At 37.8% G+C, this 24274-nt stretch overlaps 2 protein-coding genes across 2 annotated transcripts in view; one reads left to right on the forward strand and one right to left on the reverse strand.

Annotated features, from left to right (window-relative positions):
* LOC121729456 (probable E3 ubiquitin-protein ligase HERC2) overlaps positions 1-15490 on the forward strand; it is a 60065-nt gene extending 44575 nt beyond the window's left edge. The window contains exons 74-90 of the mRNA XM_042117973.1: positions 53-147; positions 342-448; positions 765-942; positions 1602-1725; positions 2481-2610; positions 2791-2897; positions 3375-3502; positions 3906-4055; positions 5154-5276; positions 6489-6699; positions 7030-7224; positions 7627-7799; positions 8972-9102; positions 10030-10193; positions 10524-10678; positions 12969-13081; positions 14461-15490. Coding sequence (XP_041973907.1) covers positions 53-147; positions 342-448; positions 765-942; positions 1602-1725; positions 2481-2610; positions 2791-2897; positions 3375-3502; positions 3906-4055; positions 5154-5276; positions 6489-6699; positions 7030-7224; positions 7627-7799; positions 8972-9102; positions 10030-10193; positions 10524-10678; positions 12969-13081; positions 14461-14629 — 2453 coding nt within the window. The 3' untranslated portion in view covers positions 14630-15490. The remainder of the gene's footprint in view (positions 1-52; positions 148-341; positions 449-764; positions 943-1601; positions 1726-2480; positions 2611-2790; positions 2898-3374; positions 3503-3905; positions 4056-5153; positions 5277-6488; positions 6700-7029; positions 7225-7626; positions 7800-8971; positions 9103-10029; positions 10194-10523; positions 10679-12968; positions 13082-14460) is intronic.
* A 3480-nt stretch (positions 15491-18970) lies between these two features.
* On the reverse strand, positions 18971-20991 carry LOC121729463 (ATP synthase membrane subunit K, mitochondrial). The gene is made up of 4 exons (XM_042117987.1): positions 20892-20991; positions 20064-20073; positions 19536-19623; positions 18971-19136 (listed from the first exon to the last, which is right to left on the reverse strand). The coding sequence occupies exons 1-4, from the start codon at positions 20974-20976 to the stop codon at positions 19065-19067; spliced, it is 255 nt and encodes an 84-aa protein (XP_041973921.1). The 5' UTR covers positions 20977-20991; the 3' UTR covers positions 18971-19064.
* Between the last annotated feature and the right edge of the window lie 3283 nt (positions 20992-24274).

Below are 24274 nucleotides of genomic sequence, written 5' to 3' on the forward strand. Positions count from 1 at the left end.
CTTTTTCTTTGTATTTATTACGTTACATTAGGTACTCTTCTTTCTACTTTAGGATATGGTGCCGGCGGTCGCCTCGGGATCGGTGGAATAGACTCAGTGTCACTACCTACCTTGTTGGCGTCTATTCAACATGTCTTTATTACCAAGGTATTATTGTTTTAATTAACATACTGTTTACAGTTTTACAGCTTACTATGTTGCAACTGCTGCCAGAATATTTTCTTCAAAAATTCTTTACAATAACATAATAGTATTGTACCATTTTGTCCTACAGTTTTCAACAATTATTTTTACCGGTTGCCAGTACTTTAACAACATAAACATACTTTTAAAATGTTTAGGTGGCGTGTAACTCGGGCGGCAAGCACTGTCTAGCGCTCTCCGCTGACGGTGACGTGTACAGCTGGGGTGAGGGGGAGGATGGGAAACTTGGACATGGGAACAGAGTGTGAGTTTTACGAGTTCACTTAACTAACGAACTGCTTGCCATTTAGTAATTGTTCTCTTTGACCATCATATTTATCCAACAGTGAAATAATAATATTCCACTATAATGTATGTAAACCTTACAAGGATCTTTTTGGATTTTTAACAATAAATATGCGTTTGGCGTCAGTTTGTTATTGAAAAGGTTTACGTTATTGTAAATATTGAATCTGTTATGGGGAACAAAATACTAAAGACACTGGGTCAGAATCTGAGTATCAGATACTATAATATTTTGTTGTTGTACTTTTAAGACATTTTACCTATTTCTTTTCCAGAAACTACGACCGTCCGAAGCTAATAACGGCGTTATCAGGTCTCGAGGTGGTGGCTATAGCGTGCGGCGGCGCGCACTCCGCGTGTCTTACCGCGCGCGGCCGCATCTACACCTGGGGGAAGGGCCGCTACGGACGACTAGGACACGGGGATTCGGAGGACCAACTTGTGCCTAAAATGGTAAGTATAAGCCCGGCCGCACATTGTCCGAAATTTCTGATCAGAAACAGTTGAACGTCCGCGCTGTCTCTTACATTTCGTACTGAGCCGAGTGAGCTCGAACTCGCCGGAAGGATATTTCGGATAGTGTGCGGGGTGGCGGTCCGGCGAAATTCAACTGTTTCTGATCAGAATTCGGAATGTGTGGCCGGGCTATTCTACTACGGAAATTTGATGGCGCTGACAGTTCTTGAGGTGGTAGCTATTCTATCTGGTGGTTATACAGCTTACTAAGGTATATTTTATATAGCTAAGGTATCGTTAGTTATGTAAAAATTTGTGTATTGCGCTGGAATTGTACCATCGAGAAAATTGATTCCTAGGCAGTTGACGGATCTATGTCATGTGGTCGGCTTACGTCAATTCAATGTTAGCTGCGATCGGTCGGATTGGTTTGACTTAACGCGACCAAATTACTTAGGTCCGCCTTTTGCCTAGGAATCAACTTCTCTGATAGTACATTTTTTCGCTAAGCGTTACTGTAATTGAATCATTCAGCGTTGAGAATTACGCGGCATACCACATAATGCGGTCTAGTACTGAAATTGGAGAACATGAATTGAAAACATTTAAAATTTAAACTTGCACCAAGTTACATAATAATTTTGTAATTTCACCAGGTGGAGGCGCTAGCATCGTACCGCGTGATCGATGTGGCTTGCGGGTCGGGAGACGCGCAGACGCTGTGCATCACCGATGACGACAACGTCTGGTCGTGGGGTGACGGCGATTACGGCAAACTAGGTAATGTATTGGATATCTACTTTCAAAATAACAACACAGAATTTCATATCATAAGTTTTGTCATTTTACATGAAGTTTTGAGCCTTGATACGGCGTTTGGATTTTAGTTAGTCTAGGCTTGTTTGTGAGGTAAGGTGCCGGATAACACACACTCGTACGTAAAACTCACGCGCAAGATAAGATACCTCTAATAATGAAAAATCTATATATATAAAACTCAAAGGTGACTGACTGATTGACATAGTGATCTATCAACGCACAGCCCAAACCACTGGACGGATCGGGCTGAAATTTGGCATGCAGGTAGATGTTATGACGTAGGCATCCGCTAAGAAAGGATTTTGATAAATTCCAATCCCAAGAGGTTCAATTAGGGGATGAAAGTTTGTATATAATAATACTTCTTAACGCGAGCGAAGCCGCGGGCAAAAGCTCGTATTAGTATGTGGTTGATGGTACCCACTAAACCCAATCAGTCGCTGATCATATCTTTTGTGTTCATTGCCAAGCCACTATAATAATAAAAATAAAGAAAACTATTAATACAATCATTGAATGTTGATTCAAAATTACAAAATAAGTTAAAGGCTTGGCTTGAATGTGATCTGAAAACTTTTTGCCCTAGAAAGATTGCCTGGTTAGGCTTGGCTCTCCTTTCTTCATCTTATGTTTTTGGTGGAATTTATCTTACTCTGATAAAGACCCCTTAATAAATAAACTACCAATCGTTTCTAACAGTTGCTTTCTATTGTTAGGTCGAGGAGGTTCCGAAGGCTGCAAGCTACCGACTAAAATAGATTGTCTGAAAGGACTGAGAGTTATAAAAGTGGAGTGCGGCTCACAGTTCTCCGTAGCGCTGTGTCAGTGTGGCAGTGTTTATACATGGTAAGCTATGTCTAATTATAGTATCATTTCACATAGGTTTTATTTGATTTTATGGTCCCGTTATTTATTATGTGATTGGCATATTTTTCAATGCTATCTTCAATGTCGTAAATAATTTGTCTTTAGAATGCTTTTTCACTTTATAAGTCATTATGTCATTAGTCATTGTATTATGTACAGGGGCAAAGGCGACTACCACCGTCTAGGTCACGGCACATACGAACACGTGCGACGGCCAATGCGCGTCACCGGCATGCAGGGAAAGATGATCGTATCTATTGCCACAGGTATACTGTGATACTATACTTTCCTTATGCTATCTGTCTCCATTTAATAAATGGAAAGTTAAAAATAGATACGCTTTTCAGACTTTAATTTTCACTATATACACGAAAGTGTATGAAAGAACTGTAGCTCTACCATGAGTTTAAAGCTATAGTATTTATCGATACTCGATACCGAGAATCTTAGTTCCACAAGTAACCGCTAGGTGCGATGTAAAATTTTCCATACTAAAAATTTACGTAGTCGGTATCGAGTTTCGATAAATACTATAGCTTTAAACTCATGGTAGAGTTACTGGTCTAATGTTTTCTATGGTAATTTATTGGCATACTATTGACCCATTTACTTGAATACTATTCGGCCTCTTTAATAGTTTTTAAATTTCACTAGGATTTTTCATTGTATTATTATTGAAGAATAAATGTCGGTCCTGATAATTAAACAATATACGTTATATTAATGATCTGAGTTTATTACAGGTAGTCTCCACTGTGTTGCGTGTACGGACACCGGCGAGGTCTATACGTGGGGCGACAACGATGAAGGGCAACTAGGCGATGGTACGACGCTCGCGGCGCAACGTCCGCGTCTGCTCGTTGCGTTACAGGTGCGTATACATACGTACACATGCATGAATGTCCACGCAAAGATGCACGCACATTCTTATTATATTTTTCAAATATTTATTTGCGATAAACATGTGTTGCGATCTACTTTCTGCAAAATTGATACTTTAATGTTTATGTAAATTAAAAAATTAAATTAAAACATTTATCCATAAAAACCCCCTAGTGTGAGTTTCGGTAAAAGTTAATTGTGGAAAGTAATCAATGATGTCATAATATTTTCTTTATTGTTCTTCGTATTTTTGGCTGTTAATTTTGCTAAAATGGTAGTAGTATCCCGTGAAGATATTATTATTTAACAAACGTAACTAGCAATAACCTAGACTGGTCTCTAATCTAGTCTTGAAGTTATATTTACGACTATTTACCAATTCTTCTTGACAGGGCAAGCGTGTGAGTCGCGTTGCGTGCGGCAGTGCGCATACAGTCGCGTTGTGCGTGGAGAGTGCGCGCGCGCCACGCCCCCCGCCCCCTCCGCCGCTCGAGTGTCACTTGCTGCGTGATATGCCGCCGGATATACTCGCTAATAGACTCGTGAGTTGCGTAGATTGAAAGCATTTTATTGCAATTTATAAATCTAAAGCACAGAAATGGATATAGTTAAAACCGCCATGTCGCTCCAATTTGTATGAACACGAGCGTGTCACTTTTTTCATACCTACTGTGACGTCACAAGAGCGCTTTAGTGATGGGAATACCCGTACGCGCGGAATCGATTCGAAGGCATCGCCGCGCCCCGTCTCTTTTGCCACTTTAATAGGTATATCGATTTTTTTATCGATTATTATTCGAGTTAATATACAGAGGAATGATAAATCTAAAGATACGTGCTTGCCAGGACAGCTAGTAATATATTATATTATTCTAAACTTAATCACTAAACAGGAACATAAATACATATTACATAAAATATAATTATCGAGTCACAAAATATTCCAAAGATAACTCCTCTGTTTCATGTCTGTTTCGAAAATCGATTAATTAGAATCGAGAATATGTACAACACTATTTGCTTCATTTGACAGAAAAATGTGAATATTAACTGTACCTCGAAACTAAGCGATGAGTGAAAGTATCGATTGTTTTATTTCCATTGCGCGCTCAATAGCGGACAAACAGAACAGGCTCTATAATTTTCTAACTAAAGCGGCAATGTATTATGAATCATGCGGTACACACACAGTTACGTAGATTCCATGGTAAAAACTACAACCACCCACGATTAACATTAAATAATTGATTTTAAAATAAAGGACACATGATTTGATAATAAAATTACTTACTGATGAAAAGAAACGTATCCACTATTTAAACCAACGTTTCTAGTCGAATTTCCACAGCCCAATACGGTACAACTAGACATTTTTAGAATTCCGATTGACGTCCGATTCCGATAACGAAAATTTGACATTGTACAACGTTTGGGAACGCGATGGCACGCGAAGTACATACACATGGCAGTTCTAACTAGATCTATTTCTGTGATCTAAAGAGTTTACGCCGTTGCTGTACTCGCAATATGGCAATTTTTAGGAGTACAGTAATTGTTCTTCCGTTCAGCTAATGTTCTGGACATTTGTGTATAATTTGTATGTATTCAAAATGTTAATGTTATTGTCATAATGGTTTTAGGTTCTGCTTCATCAATTTTCGGAACTAGTTTGTCCAAACTTGGCGCTACTGATACTGGAAGAACCATTCGATCAGCTGAGAACACTACTGTTCTATAGTGTCAAAGAGGCGGCATTTAGAAGAGTAAGTATTTCGTTAAATCTTTAAAAATATTGTTGGTTTCATACCTTACAGTCTACTATTGAATATCGTTACTTTTTATCCATACTAATATTATAAATGCGAAAGTATCTCTGTCTGTCTCGCTTTCACGCCAAAACTACTGAACCGATTGCAATGAAATTTTGTACACAGTTATTCTAGAGTCTGAGAAAGGACATAGGCTACATTTTGATGTGGGAAAATACCTTATTTCCATGAAAATATCGATGAAAATGAATTCGCATTGCGCGTGGCCAGCGCTCATCCCGGGGGTCCTGGGTTCGAGTCCCGCAGGCGGAACAAAAAGTTTTCAATGTTCCTGAGTCTTGGATGTGTATTAAGTAAAATTTCAAAAATCCATACTAATATTATAAATGCGAAAGTATCTCTGTCTGTCTGTCTGTCTGTCTCGCTTTCACGCCAAAACTACTGAACCGATTGCAATGAAATTTTGTACACAGTTATTCTAAAGCCTGAGAAAGGACATAGGCTACTTTTTTACTGGAAAAAAGGGTTGTAAGGGGGTGAAAATGCGTAAATTTGTTCAAATTAAGTTAGTTCCAACAATTCATAATAGATGGCGCCGTGCGTCTTCTACATCGCGCTGACGCTTGCTCAAAAGTCTTCCTATAAGACGTGGTATCATCTTACATTTAAGTTTCGATTTTTTTCGATTGTTATATCTATTCTACGGTATTAAATAACTCAGTACTTTATCTGTGCAGTGACGTAACCTTAAATCTATCAATGATAAATAGTTTATGGGTAAAGTTGTGTAATTGGAGGGCTAAATAAGTTTTAAAATTTGGCATAAAATATAAAGTTTAATATAAAAAAATGAAATACTTACTGTGTGCACACTGTACAGCTGTATTGATTTAAGGGGTACCAGGCTTTTTTTATAAAAGCTTTTGACACCAATTTTGTTGACATCGCGCGCTATAATCTGAAGTCCACGCGGACGAAGTCGCGGGCAACAGCTAGTATCTTATATCCACGTCTTAACAGCTCTAGGCCGTGATATTGTTTGCAACGAGATAAATCGAGGCATTAGCATACACCTATGATAAAATAATCTTCACTAACAAGTTAGCAAACAATGATGAATGTAATGTTTTTTAAGAAAAAAAAAATCTCGAGACCTAACCTTATAAGTGATAAAGTAATTAACATGTTAACTATCAATTTATTCAGGCAATAACAGCGACAATGGTACGCGAGCGTCAACACGGGCCCGTAGTCGAGCTATCCCGCGTGGCGGCGCGACGCGCACGCCGCGGCGGGTCCGGGCTGGCGGGCGCGGGCGGCATGCGCAGCGTGTTTGGACAGATGGTAGCACGCCTGCCCGCGCTTACGCCCGACGCGCTAGCGCTGCCGCATCGAGTGTGGAAAGTCAAGTTTGTTGGTTAGTATTGCATAATATTAGCTAGAAATTAACTAACCAATCAACATTGAACACCGCCGAAAGAAAAATTATGAAAGTGAATTATAAGCTACACAAACTTTATAGCCTTTGTTTGTTAGTTCTTTATAATTCCCCTGAATTATCAGCAACGCTTGACGTCTAATTCTTTAAATTAATATGATTATAGTTAAGCGATATTATGCAAAAACTGAAAAATTTAAAATACCTATTGTCTGTGACGTCAATGATACAAATTACAACCAATATACGTCAAACACGGTAACAGATCTAGACTATCTTTATGGCTTAATTTGTAATCGTTTATTTCAGGCGAAAGTGTGGACGATTGCGGCGGCGGGTACAGCGAGAGTATAGCGGAGATGTGCGAGGAGCTACAGAACGGTTCGTTACCGCTGCTCATGGCCACGCCCAATGGGCGGGGCGACGCCGGCGCCTCCCGCGACGCCTTCCTGCTCAATCCGACTGCGAATACGCCACTGCATCTTAACTGCTTCCGGTTTCTTGGTATGTATTTCTTGATTTTTATTTGTCTTTTAAAATTATCGGTTAAGATAATAATAAAAAAGTTTTTGTTCACTATCTATCTGATAAATAAAATAAAATCTACGGTTTTGATTAAGGTGCTTTGTGTGTACGCATTATGCACGCTAGCATATACGTAAATAAGCGTATTAGGCTGCGTTTTCACCAGAGATGTGTTGCGAGAATGTATTTTTGAGAACCAATAAAATCGCTTCATTGACGTGAGCTTGCCATGACATCGTTCCGCGCGGCGATGCTATTGGATCTTAAAAATACATTCCTCGCAACACTGGTCGAATCTCTGGTGGAAATCTCTGGTGGAAACGCAGCCTTGACGCAGCGTTTACGTGTGTTCGTCTAATACATAACATTACTTCTTGACAGGTGTACTAATGGGTATCGCGATACGTACCGGCTCTCCTCTATCTCTTTCACTCGCGGAGGGCGTGTGGAGACAGCTAGCTGGTCTGCCGCTTCGTCCTCAAGACCTGGCTGAAGTAGATAAGGATTTCTTACCGGCGTTGCTGTGTATACGAGATATGGCGCCTAATAACAAGGTAAAAGGACAACATCTTACTTTTTAGATTAAGAGGAATTATAAACTTGGTACATGAACAAATTTGAAATTATATGAAAAAGCGACATACAAAGGATATAGGCGAAAAACCTATAGATGGCCCAAGTCACAGAATATATATTAGTAGTATCAACAGATTTCCCACTCGTGCAACCCGTTTAAAAAATAACAACTCATGCTACGATACTATAAAGTTCAAATTCCGACCGCGCAGTGCTAGGCGCCTACAATTATATTTGCCTACATGTACGCTCTCTTTCTATTGCGTAAGAGGCTCCCTTTCTGACGAAATCAAGATTGTCACCTTTTAGAAAATAAAATAATCTTCTTTTAATTACTATAGCTACTAATAACAAACTTTTTTATAGTAATAATCAAATAGTAACCCAACGTATATTTTATAATAGTTTTATATTCGATTATAGTGTAGGAGCTGGTCAGGAATTTTTTACAACTTAAACATAGTAACTTGTGTTTATTTATGTGTAGTATGCTGTATGCGGTTTGTTTGTAACAAATTAATTTATTTGTTATGTTCGTGTATTTTTAAATCTTTTTTTTGTATTTTAAAGTCTTAAATTACTTTATTGAAATATTTCTTTGACTTGTTTTAATTGTTCATATTTATCAGATTAATTACGATTATGTCACAGCGGTTAAATCAGTAAGGTACGTAGATATATGCGACGAAAAAATCTTGCGCGCGCGTCACCGCTCGCTTGTGAGTCCCTTGTAATCTGCCCCTTTAAAGGGGTACTTACAGTTCGATACCTAAACACGCGAGTGGGACAGGCCTGCCCAAGTTATATGTATACTAGCTGTCCTGGCAAACGTTTCTTTGCCATATAAAGTATTTCGCGCGTATTATTTTATTGAAGTGACTAAATAAGTATGTCACTGTCCTGTCCATCGCTATCCCGTCGCACAAACAATGGTCGCCGTCAGTTTGGAGTTGTAATAATGTACTATTATTTATTCAACAAATGCACTTATCAATATAATAAGTACCCAGTAGCCGACTCTCAGACCCACTGAATATGCATATAAAATTTGGTTAAAATCAGTAAAGCCGTTTCGGAGGAGTACGGCCTAACATTGTGACACGAGAATTTTATATATAAGAAAGATGTAAAAAAAACTTATTTGTCTTAGGAGTTACAAAATCTAGAGCTACCGTTTTCGATACCGTCGGCGGCTGGGCACGAGGTGTCGCTGTCGACGCGGTACAAGAGAGTCACGCCAGACAACAAAGATGAATACGTCCAACTCGCCTTACACTACCGGTAAGTATTCCTAAAAGAAAAATATTATGTCCTGTTTTAAGTAATTAATTATAGTTTGTGCGTTTTATGATGATATGCGTGACACATTATAATTGACAATAGTAGGGAAGTTACCTAACAAAAATTAATCGATAGTTTAAAAATATCGAATCACTTCGTAAAGGAATTGCAATCGAAATTATCAATTTCGTACTGACATTTCAGTGGTGCCGGCGATTTAAGATGGCCGCCTTTTTTTATCGATTTGATTTCGATTCAACAGAGTCAATCTCTATTGATATAAGTTCCGTTTCATGCATATGACATTTTTCAAATGTTTTCGTAACAATAATTTTATACTCCTATTTTACAGTTAATATTTATAATTTTTATTAATAAGTTAGCATTTAGCATCTTTTTATTCTTATTCATTTACAATTAAAGGAAACATTTGTTTTTGTAGATGGAATATAATTTATTACATTTTGATTCTTTTTGTTTTCTTGTAAAAAAACCCGTAGCAAGGAACATGAAAACTGTCACCCATATCATCTTAGAACGCACAAACTGTAGCACCTAAAATAGTAGTTTTTTTTTAAATATAAAATAAGGTGCAAAAGACCAAACAGGTCACCTGATAGAAATCAACTAACGTCGCCCATGGACACTCGCAACATTAGAAGAGCTGCAGGAGCGTTGCCGGCCTTTTAAGAGGGAATACGCTCACTTCTTGAAGTTGTTTGTAAGATTAAGATTTATGCCTGAGACTTTTCAACGTGTTTTTTTAGTATAAGCCTAAATACTAGTCACTACCCACGCTGTTTCGCTCAATTGTCAATATAAAATTATATTATAGATAGCTGATGTCTCGCATGATTCCTGCGCCGTTACTCATGCTGTCTCGCTCACTCATACGCACATGTCTATAGCTTTATCTCGCTCCCACAGACTGCACGAGTTCGACGAGCAAGTCCGCGCGGTGCGTGACGGTATGTCACGCGTGATCCCCGCGCCGCTGTTAGCGCTGTTCGCGGCGTCGGAGCTCGAGGCGCTAGTGTGCGGCTCGCCTGACATACCCGTGCAGGCTCTGCGCGCTTCTGCTACGTATAAAGGTGTGATTTTGGATAATTTTTGCGTGTTATAGTTTAAGTTAAAATTGATATAATATGGGAATATAATATGAAGGTGGCAGAGACGATTGAGTTCAATAAGTGGGAACTAAACACACAATGAAACGTGATGCTATTTGAGTATGCTATTGTGCATAGCTTCTACTTTGCAGCAATGCGATAAACAAGAACGACGGAAAAACAATGTTTTTATAACCTTCTATTTAGCGATAGATAGTTTTGAAGTCCCATCCATAGTTATACTTCTATTACACTACTCATTTTATTTCACAGTTTCATTTCTATTTCTTTAACCATGTCATATCTCTGCAGGCATAGAACCTCATGCGCCGCTGGTGCAGTGGTTCTGGGAGGTGATGGAGGAGCTATCGGGCAGCGAGCGCGCGCTGTTCCTGCGGTTCGTGTGGGGCCGCACGCGGCTGCCGCGCGCGCCGCAGGACCCCAGACAGCGGGACTTCGTGCTGCAGGTAGCTGGAGTGTTGTAGTAGCGGTGGTTCTGGGAGGTGATGGAGGAGCTATCGGGCAGCGAGCGCGCGCTGTTCCTGCGGTTCGTATGGGGCCGCACGCGGCTGCCGCGCGCGCCGCAGGACCCCAGACAGCGGGACTTCGTGCTGCAGGTAGCTGGAGTGTTGTAGTAGCGGTGGTTCTGGGAAGTGATGGAGGAGCTGTCGGGCAGCGAGCGCGCGCTGTTCCTGCGGTTCCTGTGGGGCCGCACGCGGCTACCGCGCGCGCCGCAGGACCCCAGACAGCGGGACTTCGTGCTACAGGTAGCTGGAGTGTTGTAGTAGCGGTGGTTCTGGGAGGTGATGGAGGAGCTATCGGGCAGCGAGCGCGCGCTGTTCCTGCGGTTCGTGTGGGGCCGCACGCGGCTGCCGCGCGCGCCGCATGACCCCAGACAGCGGGACTTCGTGCTGCAGGTAGCTGGAGTGTTGTAGTAGCGGTGGTTCTGGGAGGTGATGGAGGAGCTATCGGGCAGCGAGCGCGCGCTGTTCCTGCGGTTCGTATGGGGCCGCACGCGGCTGCCGCGCGCGCCGCAGGACCCCAGACAGCGGGACTTCGTGCTGCAGGTAGCTGGAGTGTTGTAGTAGCGGTGGTTCTGGGAGGTGATGGAGGAGCTATCGGGCAGCGAGCGCGCGCTGTTCCTGCGGTTCGTATGGGGCCGCACGCGGCTGCCGCGCGCGCCGCAGGACCCCAGACAGCGGGACTTCGTGCTGCAGGTAGCTGGAGTGTTGTAGTAGCGGTGGTTCTGGGAAGTGATGGAGGAGCTGTCGGGCAGCGAGCGCGCGCTGTTCCTGCGGTTCCTGTGGGGCCGCACGCGGCTGCCGCGCGCGCCGCAGGACCCCAGACAGCGGGACTTCGTGCTACAGGTAGCTGGAGTGTTGTAGTAGCGGTGGTTCTGGGAGGTGATGGAGGAGCTATCGGGCAGCGAGCGCGCGCTGTTCCTGCGGTTCGTGTGGGGCCGCACGCGGCTGCCGCGCGCGCCGCAGGACCCCAGACAGCGGGACTTCGTGCTGCAGGTAGCTGGAGTGTTGTAGTAGCGGTGGTTCTGGGAAGTGATGGAGGAGCTGTCGGGCAGCGAGCGCGCGCTGTTCCTGCGGTTCCTGTGGGGCCGCACGCGGCTGCCGCGCGCGCCGCAGGACCCCAGACAGCGGGACTTCGTGCTACAGGTAGCTGGAGTGTTGTAGTAGCGGTGGTTCTGGGAGGTGATGGACTTCGTACTTCAGTTGCTGACAAGTTCTACAGTCTAGAGTGAACGTGTTATAAAAGTACTGCTACAAGAATAATAAGCTCTCTAATAAAAACATCTTCACTGTAATAATAATATGAATAACTCCTCCTCCTCTCCTCTCCTCCACACCGGTTTCGGTGATAGTGGCCGGTTTTATTGAAACCAGGCCAGTTACGCAGGAGTAATTTTTATAGTGCCCAAGTGTGTGCGCACTACACAAGAGCACTCTCTATTCCTTTTACTCGCATAACCCAGTGGGGCGGAAGACCGAAACGACTGGCGAGAGACCAGGCGCAGGACCTACTTTTTACATGCCCATCCGACGCATCGATCATCTTAATAGGGATGATGACAAGGTCAAAGATTAGCGAATTTTGTTAATAAAATAAAGAAATCACCACAATCAATCAAAAAATAAGTGTTCCCAAAATTTCAGCTTGATAGCATTTGTATTTTTTTTGTTATGCGCCTTTAAAGTTGGATATTCAAGTCGAATTTTTTTTCAATTAAATTTCATAATATTTGTATACAATTCGATAACTTATGCAATTAAAAGCAACTTTTGTTATGAAACCACTTTCATAAACGCAATATTTAATATACCTGTCGAACAAAGTTGTCTCCCGACGCATACAAACTACGAAAGACTGACGTCAGTCTTTCGTAGCACTTTGTATGGAGCGTTTCGGGCAGGTCTTTTTTTATGAGATATTTGAATTGTCATATCTTGGTGAATTTTTAAGCTATCAGAGTCATTCTTTCAACGATGTTTCTATTTTTAAGGGTCTTTCAATTACCGATAAGAAAAAAAAATTTCATCATGCCTATTGTCAGACAATCAGGTGATCAGCCTGCATTGTCCTAACCAAACTTGTAAATAACATGTTTCCAACGCGGGAATCGAACCCACGACCTCCGAGTCAAGAGCCACGCTCTAAACCACTGGAACACGGAGGCGTTAACCTTCACTGTATATTTTAGTCAGTATACTGGTTTACTGGTTTTTATCTGTCGTTATGTAATTCCAGGTGTTAGACAAGTATCAGCCGCCCGATCACTTCCTGCCAGAGAGCTACACCTGCTTCTTCCTGCTCAAAATGCCGCGGTACTCGTGCAAAGCTGTTCTAAGAGAGAAACTGAGGTAAAATTATTGAGTTTTTTAATTAATAACAGCATTTTACCCTGCAATAAAACGCTTATTAACTACTAGATGTCCCGCACGGCTTCGCCCGCGTAAATTAGGAATTTTACAGAAACCGTACATTTTCCCATAAAAAATAGCTTAGATACTCCCGTCACGTGGTCTACTCTATATCTGTGCCAAATGTTGCCATAAAAATTGTTCGTGAGATAAACCCTTTCTAATATTTTCCCCGTTTTTCCCACATTTTCCTGAGTTTCTTCGGTCGTATTAGTCTTAGCGTGATAATATATAGTACTAGCTGTCCCGGTAAACTTCGTGTCACTTTAAAACCTTCCCTGGACTTCTACGAATATTTTAAGACTAAAATCAGCCCAATCCGTCCAGCCGTTTTCGAGTTTTAGCGCGACTAACACATTTGAGAATCCATTTATATATATATAGAAGATATAATCATAAGACGATGCATGGTATAATATTATGGTAGTGATGATGATGATGATGAATGAAATTTGCATAGTAGCATATGCTTTCCATTCTTAAAACGGTTTAAGACTTTATTTCTCACAAAATAATTTACAAATTATTATACACGGCGAGAAACACGTGTTACAAAAATAAATTGAGTGAAACAATTGGCAAACACTTCCTAAGTATAGACAATTACATTTTTTGTCTTTACATGTTCTCACAAAACATTACATTTATCATCACTATTTCAAGATTATACATCATACATTCTCTGGAAAACAAACATTACAAATTTTATCATTCATCATTATTTCAAAATTATACATCATACAAAACAACGCCGAAACTCCCAAACTTGTATCTATAAGAATCAGGAGTTCTCTCAGCACCTTCCGAACCACGGTATACCAGGTATACCTTTATGCAAAATCTTACTTGTTTTAGCATATGCTTAGAATACTTCTCACGAAACCGAAGTCACCACATGTTTCCCCATACATTTTGAGGAGTTCCCTCGATTACTTATGTGAATATTTGTGAATATAATACCAAATTGGGATGATACCCTAAATACCAAAAGAAAAATTTTGAAAATCGGTTAACAAACGGCGGAGCGTTGAACATAAGAAAACGAACATAACACCTCCCCCATTTTGAAAGTCGGGTAAAGTTGTAGCCTATGTGTTATTCTGATGTATAAGCTATAATATTGTAAAGTTTCATTAAAATCCGTTCAGTAGTTTTTGCGTGAAAGAGTAACAAACATCCATACATCCACACATCCATACATCCAAACAAACTTTCGCCTTTATAATATTAGTAGGATACTTACCTAATTCAAAGCCATAATTAGAGTGGCAACACTCAGTTGTAAAACAGGCCCTTACTGACTTTAATGTTTTTTACAGGTACGCGATCCACTTCTGTAAGAGTATAGACACGGACGAGTACGCGCGCGTCGCTCTGAGCGCCGCCGAGCGCGTGTCCTCCGAGGAGTCCGACACCGACGACCCCGCCCCGCCTCACGCCCCGCCCCCCGCACTGTACTCCGTCACGAGACCGCCCACGTGGCTGTAAGAGCCAGAAGTTTACACTATACCCGCCTAAGGAAAATTACGTTACTGCCGCCTGTCCGACGACCCCGCCTAGCCACTCTGCCCTATGCTTCGTTACAAGATCGTGGCTGTAAAAGATGTACCTTTAACTACACGCCTTTGGCGTTAACGTATATGTAGTTTGTTGCCGCCTACTAATGGTCGGTGACCCCACCTTGTCACAAGCCCCGCCCCCTGCTCCATACCCGTCACGGGAGCATCAAACCGCAGTTTATTACATATGCAGCCCGCGATCTTACCTCTTTCTCCGTCATAAATACTATTCTAACATAATGGACAAGGATAGACTATAACGTCACATCATATATTAGGATATATGTTTATTGTTTAACCTACAGTAATATTTGTTAGTGTTATAATCAAATATTGTTTAAACGTGCTTCAAACATAATATCCAATATTCATGTATTTGTCAAACATTATTCTGTCAATTTAAAATGTCAAACACAAAGCTATAGTTGGGCACATATCAGTTTAAAATCTGTATTCTCGTATAAATACTACTACAATAAGAAATACAACAATTCTATATTTTTAATAGAAGTGTAACTGAAAATATATTTTATCGATTTAATGGTAAAAGTAGCTATTTTAAAACCTTATTATGATCAAACGTGTAAACGATCATTCAAACCAGGTAATAATAAAAGTACCGCATGTCATTATGTATAAAATATTTCTGACTATTCTCAACTCATAAGTTTAGGATAACTTTTTCTTCCAGCAGATAGATCCAGCCTGTCAAGAATGTGAAGAACAAGAAAAAGTGGCAATATCGTAGTGTCATCCCTTTCAAATCAATCTAAGAAAAAAGGGATGACACTACGACGTTTCCACTTTTTAATTTATTTACTTTCTTGACAGACTATAGCTTTAAGTTTGTTTACGTCATTAATGGATTGTACCATCGAAGAAATTGATTCATATGCAAAATGGCGGACTATAACCATTAATAATTGGTTGGGTTATGTCAATTCAATGTTAGGCGTGAATCGTGATCTGTCGGCTGAGTTTGACATAAACAGACCAAATTACGTTGGTCCGTCATTGTCTATGAATCAACTTCTCTGACAGTACAAAATAATCTTCAATGTTTTATCACTTTTGCTCCAGAATGAAAGAGCACTAGGCCCGTTTACGCCAGAAACTAAATTGTATAAACCTGATGTTATTAGCCCTGCTAAGCCCCAATTTCTGTTGTCACACCAACGTCTGTTAGTGTTAAGAGCTTGTTAAAATGTAATGTCTTCTCTTTCATTCATATGAAAATCGAAAGAGGTAACGTCATACTAATTCCGGCGTTAACTTTAACAGTCGTTGGTGAAATTGGGGCTAAGTCTGCATTTCACGAACGCCAATGTTAGTCATTTACAAATCATGCCTTTCATGCCTTCTCTTTCATTAATACGGACAACGAGAGAGATAATATTATGATATTATTATTATTATGAGACGTCGTAGAGAAATGGCTGGTTGTTACCAGCTTATTGAAAATAGTTTTGCTTGTAATAAATTGTAGAAATAATCAGCAAATTAAATGCATATTAAATAAGCATCAATACTGCCTATTATCCGTTATAGGTATCAAAATAGTTTTTAACCTTAGTCATGTTGTAACGATTTTAAAATAGGATGTCAAAAACATTCCATCCATGTTAAACAGCTATTTCCTGTTTTTATAATTAGTTATTAATTTTGTTTACCGCTTTAAAATCTTTTAATATCATGTTTTGTAGACGCTTGGATTGTGTTTTTGGTTGTATGAATGAATTCAAAAATATTTGTAAGGTTGATGATTTAGGAGAATTGAGAAACTATTCAAAATACGTACATTAAATTGGCGCTAACCGATTGAAAAGTATATTACAGTAATCCATTAATAGGGGTATTAAAATGGATATAGGCTGTCCAAAGTATAAGTATAAAATGCTATATTAAAATTCGGGATTGAAGACTTGTCATATTATACAAGTTGGTGTAGAATAGTGGCCACCACCTTAAATGTTCACTTGCTGTGGACAGGTATTTTATAAAAGAATTGTCTTAACTCCTAAATATAGATGTATGCTACTGAACGCAGAAAGCAAAATGGAAGAGCATTAAACATTTAAGCATAAGGGTCAGCGCAGACAGAACGGTGCGCAGCAGAGAGGATTTCATTAACGCACTTGAAACTAAACTTTAAAATTATTATACTAAAGTGCGTTATGGGATTCCCGCGTTACGAGGATACGCAAGCTATTTTGTAAGGTTCAAGCATTTATGAACTTTAGTTCAATATTTTTAAAGTTTATTTTCAAGTGTGTTAATAAAATCCTCTCCACTGCGCTCCATTCTGTCTGTGCTGACGCTAAGTGGTATATTATGGTCGACGGTAAAGAGTAACATCCTTACTTAATATACGGGTGTCAAGGACTTGAATGTAAGACTGGGTTCGTGCTTAGTTCCTTAAAAACTAACACCAGGAGAGCATAGGTTCTTAAGTAGCAGTTTAAAATTGTAAATATACGAAAAGGTACTAGATTTTAACACGGTGGGTTCCAATTTTTTAATGAAAAAAGTGAATACCTAAGTTGGTGGTACATTGTATAAGGCCTATACGTTAGGCCATGATGGACAAAACATGATTGCAGTAAGCACAATCAATATCGATCATGGGCAGTGCAATAGACGAATATGCCCTTCTATTCTTTATTTTATTTCTCATATGTACCTTTATTTGCCCATCACGTGCCAACGCGTAGAGGCCGTCTTATGTTAAAACGGTGTGGATATAGTAACTATACATAATTTGAGTAGACAAAATTATTATAATATTATGTTGTCTTTGTTCCTCATTGTATGACGACAAAGATAGTAAAACGTCGAATCTCACAACTACTCTATAAATTATAGTCTGTCAAAAAAGTGAAGAAATTAAAAAGTGGCAACATCGTAGTGTCATCCCTTTTTTCTTAGATTGATTTGAAAGGGATGACACTACGATGTTGCCACTTTTTAATTTATTCACTTTCTTGACAGACTTTATGTTATTTATCCATATAATATGTATAATGCATGCACTCGCTTTTTTGGTAATGAGAATGCTAGTCATATTGAGAATAAGAGATGATTAGTGGAACAGTATTTATTTATAATTTTAAGCACTGTTGAAGTATATTCGATTTTATTTAAGTAGGTAACAAATTTATTTAATATTACATAGTTATAAGTACAGTTAGTTCTTATCTTACTTTATATAAATTGGGAACTCCTAAATGTTCTTGGGAAATGGTTTTGGTGCTTTTTGCATTTTAAACTAAAAAGCACAAATAGCCTTATACAGAATTTTGTACTATAAGTGTGTTTTATTTGTTGTATAAAAGTGATTATTAGTTTATGCCAAAGAAGTTTTGGAAAGAAAATATTCTCAAATCATCAGCTATCAGAAATAAGCAAAGTATACGAGTATGGCTCAAAATTTATTTTGGAAACATGCTGTTAACAAAGCCAGGATTTATTAAAAACTAGTATATTTGTATATCTACTGTTTATCCAAATATTAGATGAACTAAAGTTAAATATTTCAAGCAAGCTATGTGAGTTGCATCATGCATGACTAAATTGCCAGGCTTTTATATATTATGTCTGGACAATAAACATGTTTTCAAATGAAAACATGTTTATTGTTCAGACATATTTTATTCTTCTAGATTAATTATTTATTTAGACTTTATAGTCTAGTCAACTTAGCTATTTTGTTTAGTCAACCAAAATATCAATTGAAAGGTGTACTATTATTACATTAGTTTTAAATAATATATGTCTAAAATTCAATATGTTCTAATGCTAAGTACTCACATACGGTTTTGCTCGATCAAACAATAACGTCGAGCAAAATCCACGGCTCGAGCTTTCGTCCACACATTCAGTATTGCTCGATAGTTTTACTCTAAATCAATATATTTAATTCCATCGAGCCAGCTCCATGCGAGCCTTCGAGCTGTGTGTTTTGCGGTTCACACAGTAATTATTACTCCAATTGGAGTAATACTATCGAGCAAAATTGTATGTGAGTATTTATTATTATATTAAATAATGGTGTTTGAAGATAAAAATAATATTCTTTTAAAAATGTTAATAGAAGGCAATGTGTTTTTTATTCCACAACATATTTTGTGATCATGATTGCACTTTGCAGGTTAGCTAGGTTATTCAAATTTAAGAATTTTGTTAAATGCATCATATTTTAGCTGAATGCTTTAAACCTGTATGCGCTGCTTGTTTTGTATATTCTGTGTAATAAATAAAAGACACTACATAAACTGATGGATTTTTTATTACATTAAATTATGGTTGACATGATTAACTAAATAATTCATTGCCCTTACGAAAATCACTAAAAGCTATGAGACAGGTTACTTCTTCTTGGGTTTGAGGGTGAAATATAAAATAATTGCTCCAAATACTGCATAGGTCGCTTTTGCCGTCTGAAAAATATAAACAAGATTGGTTCAGTAATTTACTTTGACATGAGGGTAAAAATGGTGAAAAGTTTTTAGCTTTATGGACAATTTAAATTTATTATATAAGGGTTAATAAATGTTCCTCATATCTACTATCTACTTAAGAAATGTAGGTACATACATGCTTCAGAAATATTTATACAAAATCCCCCTTACTAATAAACGCTGTATAAGCTTTGAATAGTTATACGGTGTTTTGTCTTCTTCAATCCAATTAAAAAAGTCACTTGTGTGACAGGAACAAAACACTGTATAACTATTCAAAGCTTATACAACGTTTATTAATAAGGGGGTATATAGAAAGTAGTTTTGTAGAAAGGTTTTAAACATAATATCTTGGCTACTTTACTTGGCAAGACTTACATTGGCTCTTCCTTTATTTGTAGCACTGTTGAAATATTTGGAAAGACCCTTGAGTTGGGACTCATCTACTGAATCACCACCGGCCATTCTAAAAACACCACAAACGTTCACACGTAAGTCAGAGTATAATTAGATAGATTCGAATTAAATTACGGGTCGTTTTATATATATTTTATACTATGAAAGCGAAATTGCGTACCTGATAGTTATTTTACTAAGACCTTATGTAATTATAACCTCAAAAAGTCGATGGAAAAAAAGACAATTGACAAGTGACAACTTGACTAGTGTCAAGTGCTAAACATGACAGTTGGAAGTTTTGACATTGATGTTATCAGCACGTCTGACATTTTCTTTACATATTCAAAAAATATTTGTGTCGCTGATCTAAAAATTTCCGTTCAAAAATGGCCATTTTTGAATTTTGTATAGGAACTAAAAACAAAATAAACTAAAAAGTAAAAACAAAATTATATAAATGTTTAAACATTTATATAATTTTGTTTTCCTTTTTGTGGCGGTACCCACAATAATTCGCCTAACATTCCTGCATCGCGCTATCAAAGTTTTCTGAGCGCGTCGGTATATTAAACGACAGCTGAAATGTATCACTTGGGCTTCGGCCTGACCGGTCACCGGGCATAACACCTCGCTCGGTCAAAAGATCTACCTTTGCTGCTACCACGCATTATCCCACATTGGCGACCCTCGACAGAACACGCCTCTCTCATCATTATCACGACATGACAGACACTAGACAGTGAAGTCTTAATAATAGCATAGGATCCCGTTTTTATTATCCTTTGGGTAGGGAACTCTAAGAAGTTTAATAATATTATTATTTATTATACTAGATAACAATAGGACTTATAACAATGTAGTAGTATAAAACATTATACTACTACATTGTTATAAGTCCTATAGGTCAATGGTTGAAGTCACAGATTTTCGAAGTACTCTCCCTTCAGCGATGGAATCTCCGACCTCGGTTTACCTACCATAACGACGCACTTTTAATTTATCTTCGATTCCTTTTTAAATAGTTTATAGTAAACATAACATAATGCCACAAATCCAAGTGTAAATTTTGAAACCTGCAAGAAAATGATTGAATATTTAATGAGCTTGGCTATATTATCTCTTTTATTACTTAGTATTATATATATTTTTTTCTTTTTTTTTCTTTTTTATAGTGTTTAAAAATTTGAGTAAAACAAGCTGTGAGCTCTGATGAATGACGATAAGAAACAACAGCAGTCAGCAGCAATGATATTAAGTATAAAAAAAGGGTCAGCAGACTGTAAATCTATATACAGGTTCCAGAGTTCTCGAATTCTGAATTAGTTAGAGTGTAACTTACATTAGCTCGTCCACGGTTCGTTTCGCTATTAAAATATCGCTTTAGTCCTTTTAAATTTGGATCATCCTCTACTCCAGCCATTCTGTTTTTTTATTCAAAACTTGATCAAAACCTTATCAAAACATGAAAAATACTTGAATAATTATTTTCCTGTCTATACAAAATGACATTGCATGATAATGATGGCACACCTTATTTTTCTCTATGGCCATACCTTAACAATATTATTATCACCAAAGAGTCTCTAGTACATTATCTGGGAAATAAAATTAATTATACACGAATCAAATATTATACAATTTAATACAATTAAAAATAAAACAATAAGATAATTTTAATTAAAACAAACTAAGTAACAACTTAATATAAAACTAACATTATCTTATATCTTTATACGAGTAATTCTTGTTTATATATATATACAAGAATTACTTGTATAAAGATATAAGATAATGTACTAGAGGGACTCTTTGGTGATAATAATATTGTTAAGGCCATAGAGAAAAATAAGGTGTGCCATCATTATCATGCAATGTCATTTTGTATAGACAGGAAAATCTTACTCTTAACTCTTTAATTTAGTATATAGGGGGTTTTCGGGGGCGATAAATCGATCTAGCTAGGAATCATTTTTAGAAAATGTCATTTTATTCGTGTTTTATCGAATACCGAGCAAAGCTCGGTCAAATAGCTAGTTGTATTGATAATAAAAAATCAATATAAAATTAAAAGGCACTAATAATATATTTTTAAAAGTTAATGTTTTAGGAATAATAAAAGTATTTTAAATTATAAAGCCTTTAATATTTTTGCAAAGATCACAATTTCATCATTATGAAACCAAAAAACATTATTGACAATTCAGTAGGTATTGCTAGTCAAAAGAACATAAAACAAGACTTGGCAACACAAAAACATTTTTAGTGTTCTAAGGTCAAAAAACCAATTTTTCCAAGGATTTTAAGTTTCGCAGAGTATTTTTACACTTGAGTATATTATGATAAGCAACAAAAACTGATTTACAGACAACTTACTAAATTATAATATTATAACTATATAATATATGCTTACCCTATAAACACATTTATAGTTTTATAGTTATTTTTTCATGAACACAATTTCTTAATTTGGTTTCTTTACGCATTTTACATTTTTAATATTCTATGTTAATTTGGTGTTGCCTACTGGCAGAACTTTACTATTGTATCAAAACAATCCTCGAAGTTGCTTACTTTGAATGTCTAAATATCATCTTTTTTGTTAACATAATTTATATTAATGTGACATTATTTTAAATAAAAATATTTGGAAATTGAAAGTACATTTCTTATCACACCCTTATTAATCATATTAAAAAACTGTTCCAAACTCGAAGCCTATTTATATATATATATTATGAGATAGCGTGTTTGTTTTTGTAATCCGAGGCGGTTTCTCTATTTCTATCTCTTTTCCCTTAAACGTCATACGACTTTTTACACCTGTCAGTTGCTCTTGACATCTAGATGTCAAACTTAAAAAGTATAAATGTCGGATGTCGAGAGCAGCGCGCTCATTGGCGGTTTGTTTTTTGATCCGTGCGGTTCTCTAGTATTTTAAAAATTTTAAACGGTGTTACCGTTCGCTTTTTAGATATTTTGTTAAGATTTTTATATTATAAATAATAATTATGGATAAACGCAATAATTCAGAAGAATTATTTTCGGTTTCGGCAAAACGTCCACGTCATAACAGTGAAGTTATAGACAATTTAATTTTACAGGTTAATAACATTCAGAATTATTTAAGTAACTTTTTACCCAGTGAAAATGCCGTGCAGGACAATAGTCCAGATGCAGACATACTGGACGCTAACATCAGCGGTGAGTTATTTGAAAACTTTAATTTGGAAGATGAAAATGTGCATGAAATACCTGGCTCTGCCGAATTAAATCAGCCTCAGTTAACACCTGTATCTGAGCCTTCGTTTTCTATGCCGGTTTCTACTATAGTTAAGGAACCAAATATACAAAGAGCTTCGCTAAGTCATATTGAAAAGCTAAAATCATTGCAACATTTTGAAACCGATAATTGGTCGGAAGTACGATATTCAGACGTACAAAAATTGTATTGTGCAAATCCTGGTTTTGTAGAATTGGATTGTAATGACGAGTTAAAACCGTATGAGTCGTCTTTAAATTTATCGTATACAGAACGTGGTTTCGCAGCCATTTCATTAGCCATCCTCAAACAAAATGAGGCATTGGAACAAGTAATTAAAGATTTTGTTTCGTGGTTAAGTTCAGTGCAAGTTACTGACGCGAAGTCAATAGAATCTAAAATTTGCGAACTTTTTACGCAAGGGGAGTTTAGTAAAATCTCAAACGATCTTTTGCAAATGGCATGTGGCCATCGAGCCGATATTATACAGCAGCGCAGAGACGCTTTATTGAAATCGGTTAAAAATAAATTTGTTAAATCTACCCTCCGAAAAATACCCCCAACTTGTGAAAGTTTATTTAATAAAACCGATTTTTCGGCTGTTATTGATAAAAATGGAGGTAGTAGTAAAGTTTTTTGGCCTCAAAAATCTGATAAAATCCAAGCTAGAAAATCTTTTTCCGAAAATTTTTACAACACTGTACCTGCGCAAGGTCAGAACCTACTCCCACTGCCGCACAGTGGAATAAATTTTGGATACAATCATAATTATATACCGTCACAAAATATTGCACCCTTTAATTCTATTATGCAACCTGCGCAAGGTGTGCCAAACCAACCGATTTTTAATAATTTTCCACGTCTTCCTTCGCAAGGAAGGAATTTTCGTCCCAGAGGTCCTCGTCCCTCAGGGAGCGGGCTACAAGCTAATAAAACATATCATACCGCCTCTCGTCGAGACGGAAACTTTAAAAAGAAATACTGACTAATTCATAGCCCGTCAACTACAACTATTCCCAAACAGATGGGTAAAGTTAGGAGCGGATTCATACAGTTTATTAATCATGGGCTACAGAATTCGGTTCAAAATAAAACCTCTCCTTCATTTTACCAACATATAAAATTTTTTAGACCATCCGCTCCAAACTATTTCTTTCAAAAACATGGGGACCATAATTTACCAAGGCAACCTGTTTCAAATAATAATATACCTGCCATAAAGTCTGGCGACAGATTCCAAGGTATTCGCGTCTTTAACAAATTGGCTAGCTCAGATATTACGAGAGCAGGGAATACACCTAATCGTGTACTTGGAAAATTTTTTACTTGTTCGCCAGTTATACGTAAAGATGTTGCGCAAACATATAAATCTAACTTCGACTTTGTTAATTTACCTAGGTTAGACAGTAACCTGGTTAAAATCTGCCCTAGATCCTCAGCAAACCTTACTGGTTTTGGG

This window comes from Aricia agestis, chromosome 8 (genome assembly GCF_905147365.1).
Source record: "Aricia agestis chromosome 8, ilAriAges1.1, whole genome shotgun sequence".
NCBI lineage: Eukaryota > Metazoa > Arthropoda > Insecta > Lepidoptera > Lycaenidae > Aricia > Aricia agestis.

Excerpts from the sequence above, each read along its gene's own strand:
- LOC121729463 (XM_042117987.1), bottom strand. The coding sequence starts at position 20,976 with ATGGCTGGAGTAGAGGATGATCCAAATTTAAAAGGACTAAAGCGATAT. Across the intron at positions 19,137-19,535 it reads CAAATAAAGGAAGAGCCAAT|ACGGCAAAAGCGACCTATGC; the intron begins GTAAGTCTTGCC and ends TATATTTTTCAG.